At 37.0% G+C, this 23,606-nt stretch overlaps 1 protein-coding gene across 2 annotated transcripts in view; it reads right to left on the reverse strand.

Annotated features, from left to right (window-relative positions):
- The window catches only part of taok2a (TAO kinase 2a), a 34,241-nt gene extending 11,221 nt beyond the window's left edge, over positions 1 to 23,020 (reverse strand). For both annotated transcript variants that reach the window (XM_030140773.1, XM_030140772.1), the window contains exons 1-11: positions 22,545 to 23,020; positions 12,496 to 12,636; positions 7,831 to 7,902; positions 6,781 to 6,882; positions 6,488 to 6,533; positions 6,300 to 6,396; positions 3,462 to 3,575; positions 2,426 to 2,517; positions 2,250 to 2,343; positions 288 to 369; positions 25 to 195 (exon numbers count right to left, since the gene is read on the reverse strand). In XM_030140773.1, coding sequence (XP_029996633.1) covers positions 25 to 195; positions 288 to 369; positions 2,250 to 2,343; positions 2,426 to 2,517; positions 3,462 to 3,575; positions 6,300 to 6,396; positions 6,488 to 6,533; positions 6,781 to 6,882; positions 7,831 to 7,902; positions 12,496 to 12,627 — 1,002 coding nt within the window. In that variant the 5' untranslated portion in view covers positions 12,628 to 12,636; positions 22,545 to 23,020. The remainder of the gene's footprint in view (positions 1 to 24; positions 196 to 287; positions 370 to 2,249; positions 2,344 to 2,425; positions 2,518 to 3,461; positions 3,576 to 6,299; positions 6,397 to 6,487; positions 6,534 to 6,780; positions 6,883 to 7,830; positions 7,903 to 12,495; positions 12,637 to 22,544) is intronic.
- Between the last annotated feature and the right edge of the window lie 586 nt (positions 23,021 to 23,606).

The raw sequence follows: 23,606 nt of genomic DNA on the forward strand, positions 1-23,606 counted from the left end.
CATCCATGTGAAGCGCTCCCTCACCTCCTCCTCGTCACCGCCCTCAGACACCGGCCCGTTCTGCTGTGTCTCCTGGAACAGGATCTTCTTCATCTTGCGGTACTGCAGGTTGTCCAGCTCTCGGACGGCGTCCTTGGTGCGTGCGATCAGGTCCATGATGACCGTCAGGGGGCGCTCACGACACAGGAAGCGATGCTGAGGGTGGAGACGTAAAGGGTGGGTGAGAACGCCGCGGTGCGGGGCGTTAACGCATACGTGGTCATTAACGTGGACATGCACATGCTCACATTCAGCAGCACATCAGAGGTAGGACGGTCCTGGGGAATCTTCTGGAGGCAGGAGTCGACGAAGTTACGGAAGGAATCAGACCTGGAGGAGGACGGAAGAATGGAACGAACGGAAATGAGTCAGAATGAAGAGTCACAGACAGAGTAGAACACAGACAGATCAGCAGATCTTAGATCAGAGACAGAGCTCCTTACATTTACACTTTTAGCACATTCCACCTTGGAATGTAATATTACCTTTGGTGATGTCAGCGTTTGTTTGTTTATGCCAATAAAACCTTTTTTGAATTTAAAGGAGTACAGACATGATGTATGATTATGGAGGGTGAGAGAGAGAGCGGGAGAGAGAGGGAGAGAGAGAGCGATAGAGAGGGAGATATAGAAAGAGAGAAAAAGAGAGGGAGAGAAAGAGAGAGTGAGAGAGATACAGAGATAGAGAGAGAGTGTGTGAGATAGAAAGAGAGAGAGATAGAGACCATGACAACAGCTACATCAGGTTTGTCTAACCCATGTTAGTTCAGGTTCCACATTCAGAACCATATGATCTAAAGTGGATCAGAACCAGTAAAATAAGAACAGAATAACTGATAAATAATGACAAAGACAGTTTCAGTGCAAAAAAGTAAAATTACATAATGAAAATGTTTACTTAAAAACTATCCTTTAAAAAAAAATAAATAAATAAATAAAAATTATATATATATATATATATATATATATATATATATATATATATATATATATATATATATATATATATGTATATATACACACACACACACACACACACAGGGGTTGGACAAAATAATGGAAACACCTTCACCTCAAGATGATAATGCCCCAATCCATACAGCTAGAATTGTTAAAGAATGGAATGAGGAACATTCTAATGAAGTTGAGCATCTCGTATGGCCGGCACAGTCCCCAGACCTCAACATTATTGAGCATTTATGGTCAGTTTTAGAGATTCAAGTAAGACGTCGATTTCCACCGCCATCGTCTCTAAAAGAGTTGGAGGGTATTCTAACTGAAGAATGGCTTAAAATTCCTTTGGAAACAATTCACAAGTTGTATAAATCAATACCTCGGAGAATTGAGGCTGTAATTGCCGCAAAAGGCGGACCTACACCATATTAAATTATATTTTGTTGATTTTTTAAGGTGTTTCCATTATTTTGTCCAACCCCTGTATATATACAGGGTGGGGAAGCAAAATGTACAATGAACATTTAGTTGTTTTTTCTCAGCAGGCACTACGTCAATTGTTTTGAAACCAAACATATATTGATGTCATAATCATACCTAACACTATTATCCATACCTTTTCAGAAACTTTTGCCCATATGAGTAATCAGGAAAGCAAATGTCAAAGAGAGTGTGATTTGCTGAATGCACTCGTCACACCAAAGGAGATTTCAAAAATAGTTGGAGTGTCCATAAAGACTGTTTACAATGTAAAGAAGAGAATGACTATGAGCAAAACTATTACGAGAAAGTCTGGAAGATACTATTAAAGAAGAATGGGAGAAGTTGTCACCCGAATATTTGAGGAACACTTGCGCAAGTTTCAGGAAGCGTGTGAAGGCAGTTATTGAGAAAGAAGGAGGACACATAGAATAAAAACATTTTCTATTATGTCAATTTTCTTGTGGCAAATAAATTCTCATGACTTTCAACAAACTAATTGGTCATACACTGTCTTTCAACCCCTGCCTCAAAATATTGTAAATTTTGCTTCCCCACCCTATATATATATGTATAAAATCAACAACCAATTGTACCAATCTACAGCCTCAGTTTATCATTTCCACATGTTCATTCTAACGTACAGATCAAAGTGGATCTACAAATACACAGAACATTTAACAACAGATAGCTGGAACTGAAATTGAACTTTATGATCCATAGTTCTGTAAAGTCCTGCCCAGGTGGGATTGGACCTGCAGTTCCAGACATGCTCACCAGTGATTGGACTGCAGGATTGGACTTTCATTCTGCGCGATGTGGTATAAGGCACTCATAGCGTTCATGTTGAAGAGCGGGGGCTTCCTCTCAGCTGTGGAGGAAGAACAACACAGCGTCACAGCGGGTTCAGTCACAGTCATGTCGGACGTTCGTACGCTTGGACAGGCTCATACCCAGCTCGATGCAGGTGATCCCCAACGACCACACGTCCACCTTCCCATCGTACTGACCCTCGTCCATGGCCAGGATCACCTCTGGAGCCATCCTGAACAAACCCAACAGACACAGAAGTGAACACCAGAGCACAGAGGACACCGAGGATGAAGAGTTAACTCAGTAAAAAGAAGATTTAAGGAGAAAAGTGACAGATGGACAGAACACAGACTGGAGCAGGGACATCAAACTAAACCACAGACAACCCAATACCATCTAAAGGGGTTCAGACCAGTAAGATAATGACATCAGAACAGAAATAATCACAAATATATGTCACTTTGTTTGAGTGTGAAAGAAGTCTAATTGCATTATGAAAATCTCGACAACCTGAAATTTCTTCAGAAGATCAGTATAATTTGACCAATATTCGGCCTCAGTTTATCATTTCCACATATTCATTATAATGTACAGATACAGTGGATCTACAAATACAAAAAAACATTTAACAGAAAAAATATTGGTACAAATACACTGACTGATTGTATAGATTATTGTCAAACTGTTAAAAATAGACACAAATTTGAGAAACGTGAACAGAAATTAACCCAAAAATGATTTAAAAATTCAACAAAAATTAACAAAATAAACAGTAACAAGAGTGAAACAACTGAAAAATTTGAGGAACGTGAACAAATTGAACAGAAATATGTTCATGTTTTATATTCATTTTGTAATTTAAATTTTTTCATATTAAACCAAGATGAACATTTGTAGTTTTGTGTAAATATTTACAGGTTATTATGTTATTTTATTTTATATAATCGTGGTTTAATATCTTCAGTTTTAATTTTTGCATTTCACCAGTTCATCCCATGGTCCTCTGGTGGGACGGTTTTGGTCCACGGGCCGTATTTTTGACACCCCTGGACTAGAGAGTCCCAATAAAACAGATGAGACCAGAACAAATCCTGGAAAAACACTGATATGTCGTATTTTTTCGGTGTAAGTCAATAAGAGTGGCATCTAGTGGCCATCGGCGGTATTACAACTCACCAGTACGGAGTCCCCACGAACGAGTTGGCCGGAGCCACGATGGAGGCGGAGCCAAAGTCGCCCAGTTTGACCTGCCCGGGTTCTGTCAGCAGGATGTTCCCCGCTTTCACATCCCTGCATTCAGACGAGAAGACATGAGTATGACTGGTGTCTCCAGGAAAATGTCCCACATGAACATGTTCACATTCATCTGCTTTATTAGTGAAAACATTCATTCATATTTGTATTTATTCATGGTAAACTCACAGGGTGAGACCACAGATCCAAGGTTAAAAAACTGTAAATATCAGCCCCAGAGCAAGTACAACTTTAGAACTTTAACCCTCTAAGGACCCCCATTATAACTAGGAGTGTTAGAAAATATCTGTTCTGCAATATATCATATTTCATTTCACAATATTGTATTGATATTAAAAAGTAATGTATTGATATTTTTAGGTATTCATTTAAATGCAGATATTGTGGAGGTTAATTTTTTTTCTGTTTTGTTTATATTTTATTTCTTATTATTTAACACTTTTTTATGAAATAATGTTAGTTCCTTTGTTGGGATTGCACAAAAACAATGTTCTGATGTTGGTTCTGAACTAATACAATACGAACATTTGAACAGGATCTTAAACTGTAATGTCTGTAAAACATAATTTCACTATGAACACAGGAATATTTTTGATACAGCATTAGATCCTGTTCTGATCAAATAAAAATGTGTTTAGTATTTGTGCATATTTGTGGTGTAATTTAATTCTTCCACGAAATAATCATTTTAAAAAAGAAACAAACAAAAAATTGCCTTGTAAAAGTAGCATGATGTACAGGGTGGGGAAGCAAAATTTAGAATATTTTGAGGCAGGGATTTAATTGACAGTGTATGACCAATTAGTTTATTGAAAGTCATGAGAATTTGTCACAAGAAAATTGACATAATAGAAAATGTTTTTATTCTATGTGTCCTCCTTCTTTCTCAATAACTGCCTTCACACGCTTCCTGAAACTTGCGCAAGTGTTCCTCAAATATTCGGGTGACAACTTCTCCCATTCTTCTTTAATAGTATCTTCCAGACTTTCTGGTAATAGTTTTGCTCATAGTCATTCTCTTCTTTACATTATAAACAGTCTTTATGGACACTCCAACTACTTCTGAAATCTCCTTTGGTGTGACGAGTGCATTCAGCAAATCACACACTCTTTGACGTTTGCTTTCCTGATTACTCATATGGGCAAAAGTTTCTGAAAAGGTATGGATAATAGTGTTAGGTATGATTATGACATATCAATATATGTTTGGTTTCAAAACAACTGACGTAGTGCCTGCTGAGAAAAAAACAACTAAATGTTCATTGTAAATTTTGCTTCCCCACCCTGTATATGTGTGTGTGTGTGTGTGTGTATATATATATATATATGTATATATATAGGGTGTCCCATAAGTCTCCATACATAGGAAAAATAAACGTTTCTTGACATAAACCATTTTTATTTATATAATATGCTCTATTTGACTGCCATTTTGTCGGGAACACATTTCAATGCGTGTCCTCCACAGCTGAAGAACTATAAAGAAGAAATATAAAGAAATACATGTTAGAACCTTATGTATTATGTCTCCTATGTATGGAGACTTATGGGACACCCTGTGTGTCCCGTAAGTATATAGAAATTATATATATATATATATATATATATATATCTCGTATCGTGATCCTAGTATTGTGATTTGTATCGTATCACCAATTCTTGCCAATACACACCCCTAATTATAACAGGCCTAAATTAATTTGGTTGTTTTTGCAATAAAAGTGTCTTTTGCACCTTTTTTCAGGAAGAACTTAAGTTTCAACATCTGTCCATTAATTATCATTCTAATATGTAATAAATGCTTAAAACAGTGTTATAGTAAAAAAAAAAAAAAAAAAAAACATTTATTTTGAAAAACAACTGCAAATGTTGATTATGAAACTATCTGAGTTTATGTAAATAATTTTTCATCTCCTTTCCATGTGTTGATCCATTGTAGTTGCTCTAGATCACTATGTGTCCATGTTCTTCTTGTTCTTTTTGGTTCTTTGGTGTCATTTGGATCCTGTTGATAGTCTGTGTTCACTTTGTGTCTCGCTGTAGACAGAGCCCCTCATTTCACTGACAAAAACGTCCATCATCTGATTCAAATACACACACTGCATCTGTATATGAACTGGATGCCTTTTATTTACTTGTTTATTATTGATTTTAGTACTTTTAATATTTGACTTTATTGTTTCATTTGAGCATTGTTGTAGTTTTATGTCCTTATTTATTGTTTTTAGTATTTCTTTTAATTGTTTTATTGTTTTTATGATGTGCAGCACTTGGAAATTCATTGAGCAGAAGTAGGGTTGTAAAAACCAGAGGGAGTGTCGACCCGCCCCCCCCCCCCCCCCCCCCAACAAATTGCAACCTGATTATTTACATGAATTTATCATTAAAACCTTGCTAAAACACTGATAAAATACAAATCTTCCATGTCTCTCTCACCGGCTGCACTCTGCTGCTCAAAGCCCTGCCCACTTCCACCCCAGCCAATGCAGACCTCTACTCTAATGTGTTCTCGACCAATAGAAAGAACCCAATCTCAGATAAAAGATGATGTTTAGATTGTGTCAATAGTAAATAGTAAATTTGAATCCCATGAGCTTCATTTAAATTTTCACGTGTCTTTTCTATCTTTATTCCAAACTCAGGACATGAACCAGAATGTTCTGGATCCTGGGTCAGTCTGGACTGACCCCTGATTATTTTGTGGTCGAGGCATTTTTCCAGTTCCAGTTCTGGACATCTGTAAACCTGAACAGATCTTACCTGTGAATCATGTTGTGAGAGTGTAGATATGCTAGTCCCTGCAGTGCACCATGGGTAATAGCAGCTATTTCGACCTCCTGTAGCGGCTTCTTATGAACTACAGAAAAAGAACAGAGGAAGGTGAGGTCACAGCCACATCAACCTGAGGGATGATGGGTACGTGTGTTGGTGTTTGGGGCGTCACTGACCTTCCAGGAGGTCTGAGGCTGAGCCGAGGCAGTACTCCATGACCAGCTGACGGACAAAGTCACATGACACAGGGTTAACAGATATGCACCCTGACCCCCCGACCTTAACCCCTAACCTTAATCCATACAAACATCCATCTGGGTGGAATGAGTCCACTGAAATTTGAGTTTTAATTTGTTTATTATTTTATAAAGTTCCTATCATCACCCTCCCCTGCTGCCGCCCATTGTCTCCTACACCCTTCCACCGTCCCCCACTGTCTCCTACAACCCCCCACCCCCCACCCACGTACCCATGCCGTGTGCTCCTTCAGGTAACAGCCTCGGTACTCGATAGTGTTGGGGTGACGGAGCTTCTGCAGGAACTTCACCTCTTTGATGATGTCCTGCCATTTCTGCACAAAACACACACACACAGATTTAGCTTCACTTTACACAAACATTACTTTCCATCTCATTCTCATCATATCTATTATTCAATCATTATTTTAGATTGGCTGTACATTTCACTGACACTAACGTCCTTTAATTCAGACAGGGACAGAAGTTTATGTCAATACGTGATTATCCCAACTGTAGATCGTAGATCAACAGCTTCAGCTTAGCTCCTTCTTCACCACAATGGGCCGGGTTAGCGTCCACATCATTGCAGACGTCACCCTGATCCGCCTGTTGATCCCGCTCCATCCTACCCTCACTTGCAAACAAGAGCCCAAGATACTTAAACTCCTCCACCTGAGGCAGGACATCCCCCTAACCTAGAGTGGGCACTCCATCCTTTTCCGTATGAGGACCATGGTGTCAGACTTGGAGGTGCTAATCTTCATTCTAGCCGCTTCACACTCAGCTGTGAACTGCCCAAGAGAGAGCAGGAGGTAACAGCTTGATGAAGCTTAGAGGACCATATCGTCTGCAAAAAGCACAGACCAGATCCTCCCACCACCGACCTTGACCCCTTCTACCACCGAACTCCACCCCTTTTACCACCGAACTCCACCCCTTCTACCATTGAACTCCACCCCCTCTACCACCGAACTCCACCCCCTCTACCACCGAACTCCACCCCTTCTACCACCGAACTCCACCCCCTCTACCACCGAACTTCACCCCTTCTAACAGCAAACTCAATCCCCTCTACCACCGAACTCCACCCCTTCTACCACCGAACTCCACCCCCTCTACCACCTTTTAGACCAATAGAAAGAATCCAATCACAGATAAAAGATGAGGTTTGGATTCTGTCAACAAACAGTTCAGTAGTTACAGTCATTTGAATAACAGCGGAGCCGGAGACACGCCCACCCTAAAAGGGTTAATGAAGCTTCGTTAGTGACAGTCGTTACCTCATTAGTCTGTTTGCCGCTGTAGGACATTTTCTTGATGGCCACCACCTCATTGTTGCGCACATCTCGGGCCTTTTGGAAACAGAACATAGACAGAATTAAAAGTCAGACAGAAACCGGGTCAAAGGTCGGCGCTCCACCCTCTGAGTCATTATCCACTTTACCATGGAAACCACACATGACCTTTATGTCCAATAACAAACCTATTGATGGGTTTGAAAGCTCTTAATGGACGGTCCCTAAATGCAGAAAACCTCTGCGATGTTCCATCCTTAAATTCACCGGTCTCTCTCTGATGAACTGGAACTGTTGGGTTTTATTTCCAGTTTGGTCCCTGGAGCTGCTCGCCCACTAAACCTGCAGCCGCTGCCTTTGTTTTCACACAGGGTTATTTTCAGACGCTGCCAGTGCAACACTCACAGATGCTGGAATCCACTCTGAGTGGGCTTCAGGCCTCGTCAAACTGTGGATGGGACTCGTTGTAAAGGTTCGAGTATCACCGTGGTTCTACCTAAAAAATAAAGATACTGGCTCCGTCCACTGCAGATGCAAGTGTGAAAGGATGATTTATTACTTTAATTCAATTCCAATGAAAAATAAATAAGACAAACTAAGACTGTGTGTGTTTAGAAACTCCACAATCAAAGTTTGTTCAGTTTAAGTCGCTAAAAAAATACCATTTGCATCTCACATTTCTATACTTGTTGAATTTCCTCTACAGCAGGAGGGTTGAACTCATTTTATTCAGGTTTCCACATTCAGACCAACTTGATCTAAAGTGGGTCAGAACCAGTGGCATAATAACAGAATAACCTATAAATAATGACTGTTTTACAGTGAAAAAGAAGTCAAATTACATTATGAAAATGTGAATAACATGAGCTACCATGTACAACCTGAAATGTATTAAGAAACTTAAGTGCAGTTTCTCATCTATTATTATTATTATTATTAATCAACAAATACAAAAACATTTAATAACAGGTAAAATATTTCTCAAATTACGCTTATTTTTCATTAGAAATTTGAGGTTATTCACATTTTATTGTGAAAATGTTAATATTCTAATCATGTCATTTTAGTTTTTTCATATTAAGCAGAGGAGAAAATCTGTAGCTGTTATTATTTATGGTTTATTATGATATCTTTTTTTTTTTTTTTTTTAACTTGAGGTCACATTGGACCCATGAACTGTAAACTGGGTTGCAAGCCTGGTTTATTCCAGCTCTATATGTAAGGAGTCAACATTTGATACGATTTGGTGCTATATAAATAAATTTTTATTGATTGATTGAACTAAAAACAGTTCAACACCATTGATGTTTCATGTTTTCAGTCTTTTCTTGCACACATTCATCTTGCAGGCTGGATTGGACCCTTTGTCAGGTCAGTTTTGGTCCACAGGCTGTATGTTGGACCCCCCTGTTTTAATCAACAGGTTAATACTAATCAGCAGCTGTACTGTTTACAGTTACAGGTGGTTTTCCACTTCTTAAGTGTGCAGGTTTTTCCTTTTTTTCCTGGTTTGTCATCAGAAACTTGGAAAACTGTGACTACGGAAATAAAACTCATTGGACATCTGTCAATCATTTCGACTTCAACTGATCATTGGTTTATCTCAGCTTCAGAGTCAGATCTAATAAATGTTGTTGGCATCATCACTGCTCATCTTATGATGAAACTGAAATGTTCTGACACCTTTTCTGGAGCAGAGTGATGGTTCATTTTAGTCAAGTTTGAGACACCAGGAGATGGATCGGACATGTTCACTGAGCAGGACCAAAGACAGAAACATTCACATATCAAACTACATGAGCTGAATCTAGTGACGAAGCAGGTGCAGGAGTCCACATGAGGTACTGGTCTAAGGCCTGGTCCAGGTCTAAGGCTTCACATGTAAATGAAGAAGGACTAAACAACCGCCAGAGGTCCAAACCGGCCTTCAGGGTGGATTTGTGAAGTGAAAAAAAAAAAAAAAAAAGACACTGAAGATATTTACCCTTTAAGCGCCAAGGTCACAATATTGCAACAAGCAACATAACGGGATGAAACAGACAGCTTTTTGAAATTCTGATATCAAAATTTAATATTTTTTGGAAAAAAAAAAGAAAAAGTTCAGGTGCCTAAATCAATCATTTCAATTCAGAGGATGCATACAGATCCTATTATGGTCTCAAGTGGATCAGATCAGTAAAATACTGCCATAATAACATATAAATAATGACAATGTGTACATTTACAAACTAGCCTGTAACAAAAAACGTGAATAATAGGAACTAACTGCAGCGTCTTAAGAGAAGTCAGTGTAATCTTAACAATATTCTATCTTCTATTAAATGTTTTGTGTATTTGTTGTTCCAGTGTGATATAGAAGTTATTATATTCATGTGTAAGTGATAAGTGGAGGCAAAGTTTGGTTAAAAGTGCACTTATCTGTCTTAAGTCGTTTGGGTTCATGTTACTCACATTTTTAAAGGTTAGTTTGTGGATGTAAACATGTTCATAATGTAATTTGACTGTTTTCCTGGTTCTGATCCACTTTAGATCATACTGAGCTGGATGTAGAGCCTGAACTAACAGGAGTTGGACAGAGCTGCTTTAGATCGTCAGCTACACATCCATCTGAAAACACACAACTCAAGTCAAAGCTGTGTTCACCCTCAGTACTGATGCACATGCTCTATTTCTGTGTCTGCTCTCTAATGGCCTTTTAAGGATCCTCTGAAAGGCAGACGTTGGTGAGAACAGTGTGGAGGTGTGGGTCGACCACAGCTTCAACATCACAATACAGGACAGGTGGAATGAGATGCACGGCTCACACTGCTTTTATAACCATGTGGAGAGAAATTCATGAGCTCAGATTCCTGATTAATGCTGAAATGCAGATGAGACGCTGTAAACCCACACAGACCGGCGTCCTAGGTTCAGGACGTTCATCCAAAGAAAAGATCTAGATCTAATCCAGATAAACTCTGTCCACATGGACCACATCAGGGAGGCCTCGCCAACATCAGGTCCTGACCAATGGAACGGTCTTATCTGGGCTGATTTAAAGGCACTGGAACCCTGAGCCATGAAGCCAAATTAAAGACTTTGAAAGACAGTTTTAAAGGTGTTTGGGTCAAATTTCAGACCTTCCATTCATAGAAATAACAGTCCAGGACATTGATATTTGTCCATGAATAATGTTTGTATTACTGACGTTCAACTGCTAAAGCTCATACCTGAACCCCTCCACCCAAGGTGTATACCACCCTGAATACAAAATGCACTAAAATACAAAAAATGCACTAAAATAGTAAGAAAAAAAAAAAAAAAAGCCAAATACACATAAGATATGTTAAAAATACAACTCAAATACATTAAATATACATAAAATAAAAATAAAATACACTAAAAATGCACAAAATATGCTAAAATACACATAAGATATGCTAAAATACACTAAGAATATGCTAAAATACACCAAAACATGCCAAAATGCACTAAAATACACAAAAAAAATAGGCTAAAATACACATAAGATATTCTAAAAATACAACTCAAACACATTAAATATACATAAAATACAAATAAAATACACTAAAAATATACTAAAATACACATAACATATGCTAAAATACACTAAGAAATGCTAAAATACACAAAACATGCCAAAATGCACTAAAATATTTTTTAAAAATACACTAATATATGATAAAAATACAACTCAAATATATTAAAAACACATAAAATAAAATGATAAAATACACCAAAATAGGCCAATATGCTAAAATACCCTAAAATATGCTAAAATACACAAAATATGCAAAGATACAATAAAATGCCCAAAACATACAAAAAAAACAAACAAACTGAACTTCATCCCACTCCCTTTTTTGTTTTTTCTTACTTTTTTTCCTTTTTATTCTTTTTACATTTTTTTTTTAAAGATTCTCATTTAAAACTTTGACACTTTTTAAGAATCAGCACCGGTTCAGGATAACCTGGTAAAAGGGGCTCATGTTAGTAAAACACAGAGTATGAGTTGAAGTGTCATTATTCCAATATAAATGTATATAACATGATAAACACAACAGTAAAAAAGGCAGAAAAAATTAAAACCACAGAAAACACTAATATTTGTACACAATTGTAAATAATATAAAAGACCCAGAGTGTTTTTAAGACCTCTGAGTGTCAGATTTAAGAATTAATGACCAAATTTAAGGATTATTAACCTCCTAAGACCCAGCTATTGGTTTTCCACCCATGTTTGTGGACAAGAGTTTCACAGCTTTATACAAAAACAAAACAAAAAAAACTGTCCACCGCAAAGGACACTCCATAAAATGTTTTAAAAATCCATCTGAAAAAACTGTTGAATCATGATGTTTCTAATATAGACAACTATTTAATAAAAAAAAAGGCAGAACTTGTACTATCTTGACATTTCCTGGGTCTCAGGAGGTCAAGGCCTTAATTTAGGACAAATGTGAGACTTTTGAAAACATCATGATCATTGTATGCTTCATCATTTGTCCCCATTGAAGCAGTAAAAGTCATGAAATATGAAGCCAAAAAAAAAAAAAAGTCTACTTATTTTTTGGATGATAAACATTGAATGGGGTCAAATTGGAAAATACGAGGGTTAAACCTCCAGGAAACTGAAGGTCTTCTACTCACAAAGTAAACGGCTCCGAAGCTGCCGTGGCCAATTTCTCGGAGGTCTGCGAACAGCTTCTCCGGGTCATCTTTGCAGAACAGATCAGCCACCTCCGGGTCTTTCAGATTGCCCGCCCGTGCATTCGAGGGCATGGCCAGGGCCTGGAACACAGCAGAGTGAAGAAATGAAATAAAATAAATGAAATACAGCATGAAGGGAAAGTCCACGAAAGGATCAAACTGAAGTGGAAATTACAATTCCATCACAAAAACAACACATTACTGTCCAAACATCCATCAGATGGAACCAACAGCAGCAGTTCCTGATCTAAACATATGTTCAAAAATGGATTTATGGATCATGAAACAAACTGCACAGCTTTACTAAAGAGCGCTAATGCCTCGGTCACAAAGATTCTTACGAACGATGGGTTTGTACGAATCTTCCAGTTCGTATGAAATCTGGGCATCATAGACATGCTCTCTACAAATGTCTACGAACTCCAGATTTCATTCTTTGAAAATGACAACATCTGGTCTCAGAAAATGAAAAAAAAAAAAACCAGGGGATTTTAGTCCGTTTTTTCCATTTCTGTCAGGTAGTAACTTTATTTTTTGTTATTAGAAAAAAGGAAAATCAATCAACTTTTAAAATTTGGTTTATCTGTTTTGACACTGAAAAAGAAAAAAGCCTTGAAATTAAATTTCAATTCTTCGATTTTTTTTTTTAACAAAAATCAATGAACCACTAGTTTTTCCTTTTGTTTCTGAACAGATCCACTGACCCTAAACCCTGGTTACAACATGCTCCAGTTCCTCTTCTCATTTGTACAAACGTATCATTCCCCTTTTTCAGACTTTTCAGGTTGTGCTGGTCCTAACTGGACCTACTGGCCTCCTGCCCTTCCTTTTACTGGATTAAACTCCATCTTTGCCACATTCTGTTTCACCGTAAACTGTTGGACTACATCAGGGATCTCAAATATGCGGCCCGGGGGCCAAATGCGGCCAACCAAAGGTTCCAATCCAGCCTGTGGGATGAATTTGCAAAGTGCAAAAATTCCAGTCTTGAATTGAATTAAGCAAAAAAAATCAGATTGAATTAAGGAAAAAATCTTGAACTTCAAATTTTTTTGTTTTAGTGCAAAAAATAAAATTAAATTATGAAACTAGAAGCACTCGGAGAGCGCAGACCTCCGCCAAGGCTGATCAGTGCCCCCCCCCGTGGGCCCCCCCACCCCCGATCACCACCAAAATTTAATCATTTCTTCCTTATCCCATTTCCAACAAACCCTGAAAATTTCATCCAAATCTGTTCATAACTTTTTGAGTTATGTTGCACACTAACGGACAGACAAACAAACAAACAAACCCTGGCAAAAACATAACCTCCTTGGTGGAGGTAAATATTTACATTTACAAACTATCCTGTAACAATTAAGTGTGAATAACCTGAACAAATATGAACAACTTGAAATGTCTAAAGAAAATTAAGCACAATTTAAACAATTTTCTGCCTGTTACTAAGTGTTTAGTGTCTTTGTAGATCCGATCCATAATGCACATGTAGAAATGATAAGTTGAGGCATAATATCGTTAAAATTGCACTTATTTTTCTTGAGAAATTTCAGTTTTTTCAGGTTCGTCACATCTTTTTTGTTTGGATAGTTTATAAAAGTAAGTATTTTCAGAATTTAATGGGGGTTTTTTTGCACTAAAACAAAGACAAAAATTTGGAGTTGTAATTATTTATAGGGTATTATGTTATTATTTTACTGGTCCGGCCCACTTGAGATCAAATCGGGCTGAATGTGGAACCTGAAAGAAAATGAGTTTGAGAGCCCTGGACTACATTATATATGAAGGAATGTTGCAGGAGGTGGAAGTGTGTGAATTCATGTCATTAAGCTCAGATTTAAAAGGAACAAGCATCGCAGAGTTGCATTAAACCAACACCCGGGGCCGTGTTTTCATGCATTCATTGAACCCGAGTCCTGGTTCTGTTGTGGTTTTTCTTCAGGGCTCCAGCTGACACTCAAGGATGAGCAGCTACATTAACCCCATTCTAACAGGACGTTCCATTAGTCGATAACCAGGGCTCAGCGTACGGCCACACACCCCATCCAATAGGCCAGTTCAGTCACCAGAACCAAGATCAAAAGTGTCAGAACAGGTTCCACATTCAGACCAATATGATCTGAGTAGAAAATACTTTACTTGCCATTTGCACAGATACATCACAGTATAGGTACATTGGAATTCTTGTGCGTTTCCCTGAGTCACGGAATCCAAAAAGACATGAACAAAAACTGAAAGAAAACATGAACAGAGCTAAAACACATAAAAACAGTTATTGCACAGGCAAACACAAATACACACTTGTAAAATAGAGTACTGTATCAGAAAAAATAAATAAATAAATAAAATAATAATAATAAAGTGGGCTGGACCAGTGAAATAATAACACAACACCACAGAAATAATCACAAAAACAAATTATTCTCTTTGTTTTAGTGTAAAAAAGCCAAATGACATGAAAATATTCACATTTACATAAAAATCCTTTCAAAAAAAAAAAAAGTGAATAATCTGAACAGATTAAAAACAACCTGAACTGTCTTCATAAAAATGAGTGTAATTGTACCAATATTCTGTCTGTATTTGTAGATCCACTGTATCTGCATGTTATAATGTACATGTGGAAATGATAAAGTGAGACAGAATATTATTAAAATTACACTGATTTTTCAATGGAACTTCCAGACTCATGTTCATATCTTTACAGGATTGTTTAAAGATGTAAACATTTCATTATGTAATTTTATTTTTTCCACTATAAAATACACACAAAAGTTTGTATTTGTTATTATTTACAGGTTGTTTTGTTATTATTTTGTGTATGAACTAAATGAGTTTGACACCCCTGAGGTATGAGCAGACTCCAGAGCTGGTCCAGGTCTACGTAGAGTATTTGGAAACCCTGACCACGGTGACTATGCTGGAGTTAAATGTGAGTTGGATCATATGGTGAACATCTGAACACCTCCACACACTGGAGTTTAATTTGAAGAGTGACATCAACCACCGTCAGACATTTTACAGTCTATGTCTTTGTGCTTTTTGAGACGCCGGCGCCATCAACATGGAAAATAGAACCCATTCTGCCCTCGTCAGTCTCATGATGACCTTCATGGTTGACTCATTAAAGGAGAACCAAGTGATTTTGTCGTGGTGTCGTCTCAGCGTGTCGTTGACTGTCCTCATGTCTGTCATCACACGCAGCTGGTTGGTTAACCGCAATTAGTTCAATTAGTTAAACCTGCCCATAGAGCTCTGTTAATCACCTAAAGCGCATAATACATACAGTGTCGTACTAATGTCAGAAGGTTTTTCATACCGTTTGTTTTTGACTTTTCACATTTTTTTGTAGTCCACCAGCTTGAGGCATAAACAAAAATACCACATACTCTATAACCGTCATGTTTTTAACCCTTTAAATGACATGTTTGTAATGGAAACAAACCATATTTCTGATGCAAAAGCAAAAAAAAAAAAAAAAAAATATATATATATATATATATATATATATATATATTTTTTTTTTTTTTTTTTTTTTTTTTTTTTTTTTTTTTTTTTTTACCCAATACTCTACATAAAAATTTACAGAAGAGGATTAAGGCCACTGGAAAATAAATTAAGGTCATATATATATATATATATATAATTTTATTATATATATATATATATATATATATATATATATATATATATATATATATATATATATATATAATTTATTATTATTATTATTCTGAGAAAAAGTCAGAATTCTGACTTTAATCTCACAATTCTAACTTTAAAAAAAATTTTTTTTTTTATTGCTCTGAGTTTAAAGACCAAATTCTGAGAAAAAAAGTCTGAATTCTGACTTTTTTCTCAGAATTCTGACTTTTTTCCTCAGAAATCTGACAGTTATAAATATTTTTTAAATTACTGTTCTAAGATCAAAGTGAGAATTCTGAGAAAAAAAGGTTAAATTCTGACTTTTTTCTTAGAATCCTGACTTTTTTTCCTCGGAATCCTGACTTTTGTCCTTCAGGATTCTAACTTTTTTTCTCAGAACTCTGACTTTTTCTCAGAATTCTGACTGTTTTAAATATTTTTTTTAAATTATTGTTTTGAGATTAAAGTGAAAATTCTACAGCTGAAACGATTAAACAACTCAAAGTGATTCAAAAAAAAAAAAAAAAAAAATCATTCAACCACAATTCTCCTGAATCAAAGCTTCGTTTCCTTCATTTCTCTGCTATTAAACATTGGTTCCACTGTTTTGTTTCACACGGACACTTATTGTGATGCACAAAGAAGCTTCAATTCAGGAAAACTGCAATAGAATATTTCCCTTCAATCAATTCGATTTGATTAATTGAATTGTGAATTTTTGCATTTGCTTCAAGCACCTAATCAATAAATCGGTTTCAGCTCTAGAAAATTCTGAGAAAAAAAGTCTGAATTCTGACTTTTTTCTCAGAATAATAATTAAAAAAATGTACTGGACCTTAATTTTTTTTTTTTCCCCAGTGGCCGTAATCCTCTTCTGTAAAAATTTGATTAGTTATTTTTAGATTTCTTAGTCCTATCATATGTCAGTGATTAACACCAACATTGGTTCATATCCATTATTATTTTTAGTTCTAGGTTAAATGTGAAATGCGTCAGTATGTATTTTGTACTCACTTGGTCGAAGGGTGATAATGTTGGAATTTAACACTGTTTATTATGGGATGGTTTCAGTGGATGGATCAGAATTAAAAAAAAAAAAAAAAAATAGACAAAATGAACAACTGTTGAATTCAGACCAAAAACAAATTGTCAAAAATAATCTGAACTTTAACAAGATGACATGCAAAGTGTGTTTAATATGTTGACCTGGACACCAGAGGGTTAACAGTCCTGCATCAGATGGTTTCTGTTTGTTTGTCATCAGGTTCACCTTTAAGGGAATTAACTGATTCACTACCAGGATGTTTTCGAGCCAACAGCCTGTACAGTTGATCAGATCTGTGTGTGTTCTCATTTATATTTATAATAGGTTTTATATATAATGTACGGATTGGACGGCACTTTTAAATGTCGTTGTACTTCTTATCATGATTCTGTTCTCTTCTCTTCTATTAGTGTGTGACGTATCATGTCAGTAGTCGTGTGTTTATTCCTTTCTGCTCAGAGTTTCTCGTCGTTGATCATATGTCCATGCTCTTTGTGGAACCAGCTGCCGTTTTGAGTCCACATCCGCCTCCATCCTCTGCCCGCCACGTCCTCGGCCTCACATGTCTCATCCTCCATGTGTACGTGTCATGACCCGTTCCTGCTCCAAATAGATCACCTGTGGGACATTCCGCTTGTTTCCGTCACCGAGGAGCTTCACAGCCCACATGACGGGATCTGGAAAGTGTCCTTAGAGCAGCAGCCCCGTATGAAATATGTGGAATAGTGCAGAATATTTGTAAGCGTACGAGCGATTCATAACATGAGAGATGTGGATAAAGCCACAGAGGAGACGGTTGAAAATGGGTCAGTTTGGAGGAGAACAGAATGCATTTTCCAGCATGTTTAACACATTAATTCTGTTCTGCACAGCTGAAGATGCATCATTTTAAAAACAATATGAGCACACAGTCAATGGGTTCAAGAGAAACAAAAAGACTGGATTAAAAAACTCTGTAAACCTTCTGGTACTTGGGTGTGTGTTATCACGCACACATTACACTTTATGTTATTAAAGGTCAGGAAAACCTTAAAAGAATTACATCAAATTTGTCACAATCGTTCACATGGACACAAAGATTACAACTGATGAGAGTCTGGTAGTCAAAGGGTCAAAGGTCATTGTTGGTCATTAATAAGCAACACGTCAAAGGTCAGTGATGACAATGGAAAGATCTGATTGAATGTCATGGTTAATAAACTAAGAGCAGCAGAGCTTGTGAATGTTTGAGTAAATAATGTCTAGTATTAGCCATTACCATATATGGTCAAAAACCAAGAGGCTGAAGAGGCTCCGCCCACTTCTGTTAAACAGTCTGTAGTTGCTTTTCCTTTGGACATCTGCGCAAAACTTTGCTGATATTTACTAAATGTCGAAAAAACAGAAGTGCGTAATGTGGGTTTTTCCATTAAATCACAAATGCAATCAATTTATTTATTATCGCCAGGTGACATGAGAAGTCATTCCATAAACATGGTGACGAACGTAAATATGGTGTTGATTTACAGATATAATAATTATTATTATATATTACTTGTCTATCCCGTACTAAAAAATTATTGCGTTTCCTGGTGTGTCCACACATACCGCGACATGTTTGTTTTAAAACTCTTCTTCTCTTGTTGTAACGTCCGTCAACATTAGGTTTTTTTTTTATTCACATGACTCGTTGAAGAAAAAGGTCTCTCCATTACAGTTTTGTGTGATATACTAATTGCACTACGCCTGAAAAACCACCTCTTGCCAGCACAAAAACTTTAATTGAAAAATGAGAGTTTTGGTGAAATTGTCATTTTTTCCATTAGGTAAATTTTTATGCACAAGTTATATTTGCATAATTTGACGGTCAATGGAAAAGCGACTTGTGGTTCTATCGCGTTATTCTAACACACTAATAAAAACCAGAATGTAACGTGTCTCAGCTGATGAATTAACCCTCTGCTGTCCAGGTGAACATATTACATACACTTTACACTTCCTGTTATTATAGGTCATTTTTATTTTTCACAGTTTGTTTTTGGTCTGAATTCAACAGTTGTTCATTTGTGTCTGATTTTTAAAATTCTGATCCATCCTCTAAAACCATCCCATAATAAACTGTTAAATTCCTATACTAACACCGTTCTTCCAAGTGAGTATAAAATACACACTGACACATTTCACATTTGACCTAGAACCAAAAATAATAATATGAACCAATGTTGGAGTTATTCACTGACATATGACAGGAGGAACTAATAAAAAAATCTAATAACATTTCCATGTGTATATTGAGAATAAAGTTTTTTTGTCTGTTTGTAGTTGACGAAATTAAAAAAAGTAAACAAGTTGAAAACAAACTGTATAAAAAACATTTTGACATTAGAACGACAGTGCTGATCAGAAGAACCTCTACGATACTTAAGGGTGAAACCATTAAGACCGGATGTAGCATTTGTCTGTTTTGGTCTTCATGACTGGTGACATTTCATCAAAGTTTAACAGGCTGTTTCCAAACAATCCTAAGGCCTTAATGGGTTAAAAAAAAAAAAAAGAGAAGTCTTATGACGTCTATTTCTGTCATTTTCCAAAGGAACAACTTTAAGCTCTTCCAACAATGAGGAAGCAAGTTTCCTGAGCTCCCACAACAAGTCTGGGTGAGTTTAAAACCCACAAGAGACCAAGAAGAGAAGGGAAAACTGGGAAACAATCCGTCAGCGCAGCCTGATGACCAGGATCACATGGATGACACCACGCCTGAAATGGAACGGAGAAGCTCCTGATGGGAATGTGAACCCATCATACCAAGATAAACCCCCCTTGGTGGACAAAACACAAGTTGCTGAATAAACAGGATAAACAATTTTGGCAGGGAGTGGTCGAAACATGAAAGAAAGACTTCAAATGTTCTTATGATGCACCATGAAACAGAACTGGAAAAGGGAAACTAGCAGCTGCATTCCAGAGGAAGTCTGGACTAAATATTGTGATTTTCAGTGGAGGGTGTGAAGCTCCGTCTCAGTCCGTACTTACATCACACCTGTTAAAGGCTCAGAATCCTCCGGCTGCTGGAGGAACCACAAGAAACCGCAAGCACCACCACCAGTTTAGTACAGAATTACAGATATGTTTGAGTTTAACCCTTAAAGATCCAAACGTCCACCTTTAACCCTTAAAGATTCAAACGTCCGCCTTTAACCCTTAAAGATTCAAACGTCCGCCTTTAACCCTGAAAGACCCAAATGTCCACCTTTAACCTAAACCTTCTATTGATCTAAACTATTTAATACCTGTTGATCCACTAATCCTATCAATCAATGTCAATAATAAAATAACTTGTGTAAAATACAGTTCTTCACCTTTTCATGGTCGTCAGAAATTACCATATTTGGACATTCAGAGGCTCCGTAGTTACCGTGGAAACACCGTCATCTTCAACAACACTGATTCACCAGTAAAACCCATGGAGTTGGATCAATGACAGTGAATGGACACACTGGGTATATGTTCAGTTCATGACAGATTTTGTTGAGAAAAGCTACAATTTCCTCAGTTTCCTGTTTTTGATATAATAACCCTCAACTTTAGTCTGCGCTCTTATGAACATCTGCATAATCAGTATATTATATTTCAGAAAACACCGGATTTTCACTGAGAAAACAAAAATACACAGGATAATATTATAATAAACGGTGAGAAAAATTTATTTATGAACTGCCACAAAATCAGTGGGTCTTTATGGGTTAATTAGGACAAACTCCTTTCAAACCTCGTACATTTAATAAATTGTAAATGGACCATTTACTTATGATCCAATGAGTCTCTACCAAACAGCGATTAAATACACGGTTTGAGCCGGAGACTCCATCTACTCCAAAAACTGTGTCGTGGAAAGACTCAGATTCTACCAGGAGACTTCTGGACTTTCACTTGGAGAAAACTGGAGATGTAAACTTGTCTAATGTTCTAATATTCCCCTCTCCCTCCTTCTTATATCAATTTGTGTTATTTGTTATGTCCTATTATAATTAAAAACAGAAACTACTGATGCTTGTCTCACTACAGATGAATATATGAACTTTTACACCATGTGGTCAAGACATTAACAGAAGTCCTTCCAAATATATCTGTGTGTGAACTAGGGCTGAATACAGGACCTTGATATGTTTACAGCACTGACACTACAGAATATAAAAAAATGTCTTACTGAAAACTCGAAAATACAAAATTGCACCAAAGCAATAAATGTCATCAGTGCAGCACACACAGCATATAGACATGTTTACTGGTGAGATAGACAGCTAACCCTAACCCTAAGATGTGCAAAGGAATAAGTCAAATAAAAAGTTATGCTGAACAACTGCTTTGATTTAATCAAAATGCTGATGAAAACTGCACTTTTTTACCATATTAATAAATATTTACTACAATACTACAGTACACTTTTGTTACAACACATTTAGAAACTGTACTGAAGCCGGTGTTTGCGAACAGTGCCAGCCCTGGACTAAACTAGATCATCCTTAAAACCTCAATCTATTCATTGTTATGGTAAAAAGTCAGAGAAAGTTGAATGAGTTTTACTGAGCTGATGCCAAACATCCTGAGGCAGACAACGACTTTTTACTGGTAAACATTTGCCTCCCAAATTATGGAGGTCAGAACAAGATACAACGCCTTAGTTTTGGACTTAAAATAGTTCATTAACGTCACTTTTCAGAGATAATCCATCATGAATGGCCTGTGCACTGCCCTGATAATAACTCAGACATTCAGATTAAAGTGGACATTAGTATAAAGGTCAACTGCCTAAATAGTCCTATTTTGGCAGAAGCACTAGTTTTATTTACCAGGTGAGAGAATTCGTGTTCTGTTTTAAAGACTAAATCTGCCTGTAAAGAATTAACACCCGCTTTAGAAAAGGGACTAGTAATTTAGTGATGTAGTTAAACCTCCTGTTGGATGACAACATTATAATCAAATCACGACACAGTTTTTGATGCCATCTCTTCAAGGACTCACTAAATGTTGCTATATTCATATTCATTAATGTGACTTGTATTAAAATCTCTACACTACATAATAAAACGGTTAGTGTCTGGTCACTAAACATAGATCCATATTTCAGATGTATGATAGTAATCAGCGACACCGAACTTGACAGTAATTCCCAGTTTACTGAGGGCTTCAAAACAAATCAAAGACCGCTGAAAGTCCCCGGACCCAAGTTTGAAAACCTCTGGAAAAGCTAACTAGGTTAGCTAGCACTGCAGCTAACTGGAGCAGCTAGCCACAGAGCTAAACCCAGCATTAGCGGACTTACCGCGGCTTATTGTGGTTCCGCTCTGGAACGAAAAACAAGTGTTAGCAGCCAAGCTAACGGTTCCCAATCCTCATAGTCCGGGTTCCGTCGCAGTAGTTAATCGACACGACGCTGTCCCATGTCCGCCGGAGTCCCTCCTGGTTTCAGAACGACGGTGAAATCAATTCACAGTGTAAAATATGAATTTAAAGCTTTCCCTCTGATACCAACCTTAGCTAATTGGCTAGCTTAGCTTTGATAGCTTGCGGGCTAACGTTAGCTATTCTCCGGGGTGTGGCTGCGGTATCTCCACGGTGTCCCTCCTCAAAGCATGCTGTCCCGTTAAAATAACTTATTAAAATATATATCCCTGGAAATTGACTCAACATCTGCGCCCCATCCTGAGCTTGCATTTATTTCTGACACCGTTTTTGTTCTAGCTAAATTCAAGATGGCACAGACCGGAGGGGCGGGACTCAATATGTATTGACCGGAAATGACTAATTCTATTTCCGATGAGGTTACGCTTCGCAAATAAAAGTGTATAAATAAATCGACCCAGATAATATTAATAATCTGGTACAATGGCTCGAAGGCTTGATTTGATGGAGGTACAGCACTTTAACGAGACTTTTCCCATTAACTCAAAATGTTTCCATTAGTTCATTAAAGGTCTCATTTTATGCAAAAAAAAAAAAAAAAAAAAAATCTATTAAGACTGAAGAATTACGAGAAATAGAAACTCGGCCTCTTATGAGAAAATCCATCCTTCAGTTTATCACACACAGTGGAACCATGCTCTGTAAATGGTCCTAATAAATGAGTGTATTGCTAATTTTTCCACATTTTAAACTTTTATTGAGGTTGTCTTGTTACTCTTAGGCCTCCATCTACGTCCTCCATTTTTATTATTTCTGTATTTATTTATATCTTGTTTAGATTCATGTTGCAATGATTAAAAATTGGGATTAGTAAACAGTCTTCACTTTACACATTTCTCGCTATTTTGTGCAGGCTTCACGTTTATAACAGGTCTCCCTCGAAAAAGAGATTTTATCTCAAGGGACTTTCTGGTTAAATAAA

The sequence above is a fragment of the Sphaeramia orbicularis genome, chromosome 8 (assembly GCF_902148855.1).
Source record: "Sphaeramia orbicularis chromosome 8, fSphaOr1.1, whole genome shotgun sequence".
Lineage (NCBI taxonomy): Eukaryota > Metazoa > Chordata > Actinopteri > Kurtiformes > Apogonidae > Sphaeramia > Sphaeramia orbicularis.